The sequence below is a fragment of the Mixophyes fleayi genome, chromosome 2, assembly GCF_038048845.1.
Source record: "Mixophyes fleayi isolate aMixFle1 chromosome 2, aMixFle1.hap1, whole genome shotgun sequence".
NCBI lineage: Eukaryota > Metazoa > Chordata > Amphibia > Anura > Limnodynastidae > Mixophyes > Mixophyes fleayi.
The window spans coordinates 221,312,842-221,324,635 of record NC_134403.1 but is presented as its reverse complement, the minus strand read 5'-3'; the positions used below and the strand labels follow the sequence as shown (position 1 = coordinate 221,324,635).

Genomic DNA, 11,794 nt, shown 5'->3' with positions numbered 1-11,794 from the left:
GTACACTGAACTTATTGTCATGTTTGTGGAACCAGCTTGAGATGTAGTGTGCTTTGTGGCATGGTGCCTTATTATGCTGGAAGTCGCCATTAGAAGATGGGTAAACTGTGGCCATAAAAGTATACACATAGTCAGCAACAATACTCAGGTAGGCTGTAGCATTTAAACAATGCTGAATTGGTATTGAGGGGCCGTTACACCACCAGCCTGTACCGTTGACACAAGGCAGGATAAATGTATGGATTTATACTGTTAATGGCAAATTCTGACCCTACTATCTGCATGTCGCAGCAGAATTTGAGATTCGTCAGACCAGGCAATCTTTTTCCAATCTCCAACTGTCCAGTTTTGGTGAGCCTGTGCCCAATGTAGCCTAGTTTACTGTTCTTAGCTAACAGAAGTGTAACCTGGTGTGGTTTTCTGCTGCTGTATCCCATCCACTTGAAGATTCAACATGTTGTGTGTTCAGAGATACTATTCTGCATACCAGTGTTGTAACGCATGGTTAATTAAGTTACTGTCGCCTTCCTGTCAGATTGAACCATTCTGGCCATTCTCCTCTGACCTCTTTCATTACCAAGGCGTAATCACTTACAGAACTGTCGCTAACTGGATGTGTTTTGGGCACCATTCTCTGTAAACTGTAGAGACTGTTGTGCGTGAAAATCCCAGGAGATCAGCATTTTCTGAGCTGCTCAATCCACCCTTTCTGGTACCATTCCAGAACAAAGTTATTTAGATTGCATTTCTTCCCCATTCTGGTGTTTGGTCTGAACAAAAACTGAACCTCTTGACCATGTTCACATGCTTTTATCCAATTAATTTCTGCCATGTGAATTGGTTGATTAGATATTTGCATTAACGAGCAGGTGTACCTAATAAAGTAACCACTGAGTGTACAGTGCCATGCCAGCATAATAGATGCATTTCCAGCACATATAGCCCCGAGGACCAGAATGGCATGCCCATTGTCAACATTTTACAGACCAATGGAATCCTAATTCTTCCATGACAACCACCATGATTACCATGATTAAAATATACAGATTGATGCACGAATAGAGATTCACCCACCACAAAGTGTACCATGGGTAATATATAAAGTCCTATATTTATCACATACATAACAAGGTGTGAAAAACATCCTGTCTGCCACACACAGCCCTATGCACACCACTAACAGTGCCATGCATAATACCCACCATATACAACTCAATGCTAGCATAATAGTCAAATAGCTACCATCCTAGCAAAACAGTTTCATGCCCACAATATCTAGAAAATTCAAGTATTTCAGTCACATACCCACCATGTAGAGCCCAATGTCTATCACATGCAGTTTCTATATGGCTGTAGATGACACAGTGCAGAGCAATCAGCAGCCCTCATGGACAGATTTAGCTGCCTCTGCGTTGTTATGATTTGTGAGACAATGGCAACAAAGGAAAGGGTCTTCCACCAACTAACACAAAAAAATATGAGAATTCTTATTTAAAAAAAAAAAAGCCATGGAATCCGGGTGTGGTTATTAATGGGTGGAGTGTCTAAATACACCTATATAGAATCTGGTTAAATAATAGGTGGTGTCTAATCACACTCAACTATTGAGTGGTTAATTAAGAGGTGGAGTGCTTAATCATAAGACAGCAAGTGATATGGCACCCTTCTCCCTACACAAATTGCCAAACATATGTGTACAAGTTAACCCGTGCATGACACTCATGCATTCTAGTCAAATCAAGCTACTTAAGGTGTTAAAAAGGTTCTTGTCATGCATTGGGGCCATAGCCCAGGCCTCCTCAGGGGAAGAGCGTTACTTCCTGACGTAAGCGCCCTTTTTTAACGTGATTTTGTCCACATGTCACCACCTCATCATTTTTCTCCATCACCTCATCCTTCATCTTTATCGCCACATCTATCCAGATGTCTATCCAGACACAGGGATCTCTCTCAGCGGTCCTGAGTATCACACTCCTCTCACTCTGTCATCCCCGGCAACCACCAACCACTCCCCACTGTCACCCCCGGCAACCACCAACCACTCCCAACTGTCACTTCTCCTTCAAGAAATATATATATATTTTTTTTAAATCTTTATAAACACTTTTAACAATTAACAAATTAAATTAACAAATTAAAAACATCTTAGTATACCAAATTTCAGCCCTTTCTGAATTTTTTTTTCCACACACACTAAGAATTTAGTAGGTCAGTGTATAACTCCGCCTAGCAGGTGGCGCTGCAGCTTGGTTTTATTTTTTCCACACACACACACACACACACACACACAGACAGACTAACACACGCCACTAGGCATATATATATATAGATTAGAGAAAAGTAAGGGCAAAAAATGGACCTGATAAGGCAGTAAGATAAAACATGGGGTTAATTTTACCCAACAGGATTCAAGATACCGCTCTGTAGTGGAGAGCTAAGTACACAATTCAGATCATATGTAAATACCGTGGTGAATGCAGAATACTAGGTATATTCAAAAATATTGTACACAAGGATGGCTTGCAGCCATTTAATGGTGTGAAGAGCTAGCTACACACTAGTCAATTCATCAACATCTTTATGTCTAATTCATTTTATTATTATTAATGCACATTTGTTATGATCTTGAGTTTTCACAATGCCCTTTGTTGATTATGTCTTCCTCTCTATGTTCCACGTGTAAACAGAATTAATTTGTTACGATTATGCTCTAGCAAGTTGAACAATCTTGGCCAACTGTACTTCAGTTATATGACCACTAAGGGTTAGATTTAGTAAACACTCTAAAAAGGAAAAGTGCAAAAGTTGCCCATAGCAACCAATAAGATTATAGCTATCATTTATATAGTACATTCTAGAAAATGATACCTAGAATCTGATTGGTTCCTAAAGGCAACACATCCACTTTTCCTTGTTTAGATTTGATAAATTTATTCCTTAAGTCGGCGGTTCCCAAACTGTGCGCCGCGGCTCCCAGGGGTGCTGCGGGCCAGCCATAAAAAAAAAAGAACACAGAAACTTACCAATCCGTCGGGCGCCGGGACCCAGCAGCCTCCTCTCTCCCGCAGCTGTCACTGAATATCGACATGGCTGGAGCCTGGCAAAGAATGGGGACAGAGGGCAGAGGATGGTGACAGCGGGGCAGAAGATGGTGACAGCGGGGCAGAGGATGGGCAGAGGAGGGGGACACAGCGTGTGAGAGGGCAGAGGAGGGGGACACAGCGTGTGAGAGGGCAGAGGAGGGGGACACAGCGTGTAAGAGGGCAGAGGAGTGGACAGCGTGTGAGAGGGCAGAGAGAGCAGTGTGAGAGAGGGCAGTGTGTCTGGATGCAGAGCGGGCAGAGTGTCTGGATGCAGAGGGGCATTTTTGCATACAACTAAATAAGTATTTCTGTCCTGACCTAAATACTTATTACAATTTTTTGACCCAACTACTTCTAAAACAGGACTGCTCAATAATTATTTTGGAGGGGTGCCTTGAAAAAATTTGGAGACTCTAAGGGTGCTGCGAATTGCAAAAGTTTGGGAACCACTGCCTTAAGTCACTTAGGGGTACATTCAATAAGCTTTCCAGATCACGGCTACACGCGGCTGCTTCCTTCCCGATATTGATACACCGCAGATTTTGCTTTGCACCCCATAGGGTAGCGAAGTGAAATCTGCGATGTAGCTGTACCGTAATTGCACTTTATGTGCGCTGTCGCGCAATGCCGTGATCCCAGAAGCTAATTGAATATGCCCCTTAACCTTTTGAACCCTTACAGACTTGATCAAGCACTTTACTTTTATCAACTATTTACTGTTGTATCGCCTTTTTCATTACACAACTGTATATTAGTTTACAATATTTAGTGCTGGACACTGAACACATCGTTTTATGTGTTTGAGTACTGAGACCAGTATAGCTAGATAACAAAAAAACATTTATTTTAGTTATTCAGATATTTCATTGTTTGTATAAAATGATGTTGAAAAAATGACAAGAAAATGGAAAATGTCAAGTTTTTTCATTTTTATTGTCCTTAATGGGTACAGCACAGAAATAATTATAAAATTAAGAAGATACATTACTGCAACATTGCGTTAGAATCATTGGCAAAGATACAGGTGTATTTTTTTAAGTGGATTATTTTTGTTTGCTTGTTGCTCATGTTGCTTCAGCTTTTGGCTTTAGGACTCGTTCCCAACTAGCCACATTTTTGTTCACATGTTAAGAAATGCATAACACCACATAAAAAATAGGTCAAATAAAGAGTTATTGGTGCCATTCCCACCACTCTGTTTTAGAATTTTAACGCTAATTAAAATTTTAGAACATGGTACAACCTATTTCTTATGCGTTAACTTGCGCTACCAGTACAATACACTGTATTGGTAAAAGTGCCAAGCAAGAAAAGCATGTGAAAAACATGTTAAAACAGATCCCTAAAATGTGTCTGAAGCACGCCTTAACTTTCATACATTTTACCCACTACCCCACCACAAGTGTGTGAACGAGCCCTTGGAAGTGTGTGCTATGAGATCCAGAACACATTCAGAACTGACTTTAAGAAGCAAATTGTTTATGCTAAAATCCTAGTGAATTACATACTGTACATACAAAAAATGCTCTATTACAGTACAACCCGATTACCCAACCCCTTCGAGAAATGATTTCACTACTTTCTTTTTTAAGAAATTAGCCCACTTTGTGGATTGACAGGCAGCAAAATGTACAAAACAAAAATCTCAGGATTGGCCAGTTAAGTTGTTTCATTCTGTAAAGTTTGGCCAAGGAGTGTTTTCCGATTGGCTGATACAGTTGCTGCAAATGCACAAAACCCCCCTTGGAAAATTACATTCAGTCTCCACAGGGAAATCAACGAGTACATATACTGACACAGAAATGACATTCAGCTTGGTTTAGAGAAATTCTACTTTGGGAGATATCTTCATTTCATATTTAGAATTCCACCTTTGTGTCCGTTCAAAAAATCATTTTACTGGTTAATGCTAGGATAAAATTCATAGTTCTTTAAACCTCTACTCCTGACAATTCCAAAACACTTATACCCTGTGTCAGAGACCTGATTGTAAACCCCTCCCCATTGTCATACATTGATAACAAAGAGGAAGTAGATTCAATATATGCAGTGAGCTTAGGACTAGGTGGTTTGATATACAGGGTGATTCAAAAGTCGCAGTACACCCTTTTATTTCAAAAACTCTACAGGAAATTGGGAAACCTGAATACTCCAGTAAGGTATGGGTGACGTGGTCTATCTTTTACGGTATGTACCAAACATGGGCGCCATCTTGAAATCGGCCAATCGGCCCAATTCCTGTAGAGTTTTCGAAATAAAAGGGTGTACTGCGACTTTTGAATCACCCTGTATAATAGTGATTGCCCCAAGTTCCCCTTCCTTCGGTGCACATACAGAGTTTCCAATATTTATTTGGGGAACAGAAGAGACAGACTCCGGTACAACTCCAGGCAATTAAAATGTTGGATGGAAAATACTGTACTTTCTAAATGTTCTCTGTGCTGTACCTAATGTAAGTATCCTTGTATCTCCTTGTAAGGATATCACAAACTGCATTCAAGATGTGTCAGACATTTCTACTCCGTTCAGAGTGAATGTGAACATAACAGAATACAGCAGAGCCGGATTAAGGGGGTGCACAGGAGTCATATGCCCCCTTCTCTCAAAGAGTCACCCGGACCAGGTACTCCCATAGTACCAACTCAAGCGGGTGCCAGCGGAACACTATATGGTTCCTGGTGGCTGACCCCTCCTCCAGGGCAAGCCATCTTACTTGATGCGGCAGCGGATCGTATGATCCTTTCTTCCTTCCCTTCCTCTATGTGTGGATGCCTCCTTTTATCTCACTGACACAACACATGATTTGTGCACTACATGAGAGGCGTGCAGTCCCATATGTGCAGAGCTTCAAGCAGCAAACAGAAGAGTCTGCCTCCCAAACACAGTGCGGATGGAACAAAGTAAAGGAATGGGGAAATTGTCTTAATGTAAAGTGGATGGAAGGTGGACTATTAATTTAATGGTGGCGTGTGGGTGAGGCTAATTATTTAATGGTGAGTGCTATTAATATGTATGTGGGGTGATGATGAGGCCTATTAATATAAGGTGAGGTGACCTGTAATTTATGCTGTGTGGTTTGGGACTATTAATTGAATATGGGGCTGAGTTTGGGGAGAAGGAGGGCTATTTAATAAATGCGAATATGAATGATTTAATTTCGGGGATTGTGGTGGGAAACAGGTATATTTATTAAATGTAAATGCTTTTAATTTATTACCGGTGCTGTTTGGGGGGAGAGAAATAGGTCTATTTATTTAATGGGAATACTATTAATATAATGTTGGGGCTGGTTGCAGGAAGGGAGGCTTAGTTATTAAATGTGGGTGCTATTGCTTTAATGCCAGAGCTGGTAGGTGCTTTCTAAATGTCACGTACCTGTCCTTTTCCCAACATTCGAGGATCCAGACAAGCAGCAACTCAGCTAAAGACACGAGTAGCTGCAGGTGGTGAAAGCTGCAAGAACAAGTAGGAGAGAGCAGGACGCCTTCCAACTGTCCTGAATCTGGTGGGGCAATCACAAATTCTTCTGACTGTCTCGCTTAGTCAGGATTTGGTCCAACTGCAAGGCAGTTGGGAGGTATGTCCTGCTTCATACTGTACTTCTTGTGAAGGCAGGGTTATGTGCACCTAACAGTAGTGAACACAATATTGACTGTGCATTTGTCTAAAATGATAGCCATATTAGAACATAGAGGCCCCCTGTCTTAAGTGCCCTCAGTCCTCCGGGCCTTAATCCAGCTCTGAACATAGGAAACATATATCCATATGCCTGCACCCTTTATTCACTGAAACAACTTTGTTGTGTCTTCAAAACTGCAGCAACCAATCCATCTAAGCAATGTTTCATGTGAAATTGTTTATACAACTTTTCTACCAGTCACTTAGTCAAGAATTTAAATAAGTCAGGTCAGTTGGTAAAACCACAAGAGGCGCTCTTTGTTTAATTACTTTCAGCTCTGCTATTAATAAAAAGTTGCTTATGTGAACCAGTCATCATATCAGTTACATCTTCTCTGAATATGTGATCTAGGCAACTCATGGAAAACATCCAAGTTCAGAACTGAAGATGTGCTCACCTGCATATATGTACCTAGAATCTTTGGCTACAAAGGAAACAATGCATGACATAGGAAAAAGGTTGACTATGTTTTAGTTCATTACACTATATACATGCATTTTGTGTTGTCAAATCAACTTTATTTTTCTGTTTGTTTTACTTACACTGTAGCTTCTGGATATGTTTTATTGCACCTCTTAGTAAATAAAGCAAAGCGTATATGGTTAAAATGGGTGGGTGAAGCATAATCACCTAGAAAGAAAATCAAGACTCATTGGCATGGAGCTTTTTCATTCAGGCTCTTGGGAAGGACAGGTTAACTAAAGCCCCTTTTTATGGCACTACATTTAACCAAAACACCACCTTTATCATCTCTTTCCATCACAGTACCGTCTCATTAAAAGATATATCAGTATTTCAGTCTTCATTCCTACATAAGTACATGTTTGCTGGAGAATGTTTTGTTTAAATGTCAAAAAAAAAAGTTGTCTTTTTTTTTTTTCTAATAAGACCCCCTAACATTTTATTAATTTACACAAAATTATATTTACAGTTTGATTGTGGAGCCTGTGGTCGGACTGAAAAACAAGCAATATATGTATAGTAAAAAGATAAATATATGGTTTTTATACAACATTCTAAATTCCCTTTAGCATGTACATTCCTATTTGAGAAATATTATAAAAAAACAGACTGCCCCTGGGGTTACAGCAAATATTTCATATGCCAATACTGCAATATAGGATAACCTAAAGGGTATCACTTGTGCTTAGGTGGGTCCTGAATCTTCTATATGATGGCCACAAAGAGGTAAATAAGTCAAGTATGGTAGAAGAACCCTCAAGGAAGCACCTGGCAGTTGTGGCCATGTACAGTGTACAAATGCAAAGAGGAAAGGATGGAGTAGAAATCCCACAATGGGAACATTCTCTGTTTCCAAAGGTTGATGAGATGTCCTGATCTGACCACACTATGTGTGACCACACTTCAGGCAGTTGTGATTTTAAAACAAGAAAGAGCCCATATCCAAGAACAGTGAACATGGGAGCCATGAAAGCAAGATCCGTCCACAGGCTCGTTGATCATCAGGACTGGTAAAGGGGATATAGGAGGACACATCCCCCTACTATGCGTAAAATTCCTCATGATTGTCTGGTTTCTGATACGAGACGCTGGCTGGTTTGGGCTCCTCCAGAGCGTAACTTCCTTCATCTTTCTTTTTCATGCGATAAATCAGCAGCATCACTAGGAAAGCAGCAAACAGGGCTCCAACTACCCCTCCAACTATCACCGCTGGAGAGAAGCAGAAAAAAATAATAATTTCAGGTTTTTTTTTAATAACCTTCAATTGTTTTAAAAATTGCTTAAATACATTACAGATCTTGATTTGCTTTTATTTCTATCATGTTTTGCAACCTGTTGAAGTCACATTTGCCTGTACCCGCAGATCCAAAAGGGTTCTAGATTAGCAGTGCATAGGTAGTATTAAAATCATTACATAAAAAGTCTTGCATTATGAACAATCATGATGTGTCTACTTTTCTATGCAATTACTTCAGTAAGAAATCTATATCAAACGGCAAAACATCCAGTGTCAGACACAGATCACAGTAGGTGTCATGCTTTAGTCCTCACAACTGATGGACCACCGTGTCCTGCACCTGTACAGGTGAACTGGTAGTGAGGCACATCTCAGTAGTTAGATTTGATGTGGAGCTCTTATATGTACATAGAAGGAATGATGTACACACTGAACATATAGTGACTGTCTGACTGCATGAAGTGGGATACTAAAATTACAATACTTATTGGTCTTTGAAGCATTGATCAAAGGGACACACTACACTTTATTTCACATAGATGACATTTTGCCAGCTGATAGGAACCTTTCCAACAAATGTTAGCCACATCAAAAAAAATGTCAATCTCTGACATATACATCAAAAGAATAAAGATTTTTAGCTTTTCACAAAGAAACCCTAACCCTGTAAATGGAAACTCCTCAGGACAAATGGGTAGTACTGAAAGCATGGTCTTCCATATAGACTTGCATTGCGTACTTAATAAATCCATCCTATACTTCAGTAATCTGATTTCCAGTATTCATGGTTAGCATAATGTTACATAGTTAGTAAGTTTAAAACGTTTCAAAAAATCTAGTTGCGTTGATCCAGAGGAAGACAAAACAAACCCCCCGTGTGACAGTTGTCAATTTAGTCTCACAAAGGGAAAAAAAATTCCTCCTTGACCTTGAAAATGTCAATTAAATAAAAATTCCTTGGATCAATCACCCCTCTGCTAATTATAGCTTATAGATACCAGGAGAATCTAAAAAAAGGCATCCAATTCATTTTAAAAATCATCTGCTCATGGCGAAACCGTCTTTCCTCCATTTGCAATTCATGACCCCTTGTCCTGTGTATAGTACTTGGTACAAAACATTGTTAGACAAGTCTTTCTATTAACCTAGAATATATTATACAATATACTAAGGTGTATAAAGTGACATAGTTTACTTGGAAGTGCGGTGAACAAATGGTGTGCCTGTATACACTATGTATGTTGCTATGCTGTGATTATGTTTTCAATATTAAATTAAGTCACAATAGGGGTTACTCATGGACAGAGCAAAACACGTTTCTTCCTGCTTTATGAAGAGGTCTGTCTATATTTTAATGTGTCTGATTGTACACATGACTGCAAAACAACATTTAATTTGTGGGATGAGATAATCTAATAGATTTAAAGACTGGGCCAATTTGGAGACATTCCTGTTTTAACATCTTAAAGTGCTTTCTTAATCATGCAAAGTGGCCAGATTTCACAAACATGAGGAAACTGATTATATTAGTGTAAAGCAGGGAGGTGGGCCATGAAGATGCAATTGTAGGGGAGGTCCATATGTGCACATAATTCACTGGAAATAAAAAATGTAATTATAAAGTTGTACACTTTAAATAAAGGTGACTACTTACCATCATGAGCTATATAAAAGAGGTTAAATGAGCTGTATTACAGTGGAAAAGGGGAGATATTAGAATAAATTAAGCAGTGTCCAGTTGTGCTTATAGGCAGATATTGGTCTGTTTACTTTTTAGGACATGCTTATTTATGTTATAAAACACAAATCTGCAAAATAAGTTCTGCAAAGGGTCTGCGTGGACAAAACTCTAAAACAGAATGCGCATGAGTTCCACTATAATTCTGTACAGAAAAAAAGGAGCCATGCACTGCTCCTCTGTATTTTTTCCTGTTTGCGAATGTCCTCCAGTGTCTGATTATCAGAGGGCTAAAGGTCTTTAGCCATTCATAAGTAAAGTTCCCTTAAATATAATTGAGTCTCAGGCCTTAAAGAGTGTTTAAAATCAGTATTTCACATTATTATATATGAAAGGTTGTGTATTACTGAATTGAATAATATACCTGAAATCACTGAAATGTTTAAACTTAAGTAAATATGTCCACCTTGTTCTCTTTTATGTCTGCAGCAGCTTGAATGTTAAGAGACAGGCACTTCTCTGACAACAATCAGTGACTGACATCCTGGCAGACTTGATCTGCAGAAATGCCCTGTATGGGCATATGCAAGGAAAGGACCTGTGATGTCACATATGCTCAAATGACAGCTTTCTCAGCCTTTTAACCTGTATCAGATCCAGCTTGAATACTGTACTAAAAATGGATGTGTAGGGAGCCTCAGGTATTAGTAATGGTGTCAAGAGGAAATACTTTTTAAAAGAAGTTTAAACCTTATGTTTCATATCCAAATATTTCAGATTGAGGGTTTAGGGTCCATTCATCAAAGGGAGAAAAGCCCTAAATCCAACATGGGAGATGTAGAGCTTTTCCTATTTAACAAAGCCACCAGGCCGGTGAAAGATATCGCAAGGTACCACCTCTGGTGAAGCTTCCCGATCCAAAACATAGGGAACTCTATTTACCAAGGACAGCGTAAGTACAAGTACCGCCGCTGTCCTCCTATCACTATCACCATCTCAAGGAAACAAATGTTATTAGTAAAATTAAGCTTTTTTTCATGCATGCAAAGAGGGACCCTGTACTGATCTGGAGAGCAGTAAGACTCCTCTTACCGCTGCCAAACAGAATCTCCAGGGAGCTAAACATTGCTCAACTGCCACGGCAACCTTTTATTAATAAATTGGGTGACAGAGAATATCTATCTCTGCATTAGGCAGCGAAAAGAAATCTTCCATTTCCAAGGGTCTTATATAGAACCCTTACTGGTCCTTTAAGCATTTAACACTCTCCGCTTATTTGCTGATTTCTCCTTGGGAACACATGTACTTTAGTTCTACACTGCCCCAGTTTTTAGTACCACAAATATGCCAACTTTTAAAACTAACCAAATGTTTAGTGAACTCACTAGTTTGACCGATGTACTGTAATATATTGTACATTGCACAACAACATAAAAATAGTAGGTGCTTACCTTTGTAAGGCTATTACCTCATGGTCATTGTATAATGAAGCTACCACAGAAATGGATGTGATTGCGCAACTGCAAAGTTACAGTTCTGTAAAAGTCACTCACCTATTAATACTTCTCTTCTTTCCAGAATGTTCTTTTGAGGCATCTGTGCCAGTGTGTTCCCAGAATCTATAGTGTTGTCAATCAGACCAGTGTCTACTTTCC

At 39.4% G+C, this 11,794-nt stretch overlaps 1 protein-coding gene across 1 annotated transcript in view; it reads right to left on the bottom strand.

The window, feature by feature from the left end:
- Positions 1-3,997: 3,997 nt before the first annotated feature.
- Positions 3,998-11,794, bottom strand: part of SDC3 (syndecan 3) — a 67,940-nt gene continuing 60,143 nt past the window's right edge. The window contains exons 4-5 of the mRNA XM_075195503.1: positions 11,693-11,794; positions 3,998-8,433 (exon numbers count right to left, since the gene is read on the bottom strand). The exon at positions 11,693-11,794 is cut by the window's right edge and continues 193 nt beyond it. Of these exons, the coding sequence (XP_075051604.1) occupies positions 8,267-8,433; positions 11,693-11,794 (269 nt within the window). The 3' untranslated portion in view covers positions 3,998-8,266. The remainder of the gene's footprint in view (positions 8,434-11,692) is intronic.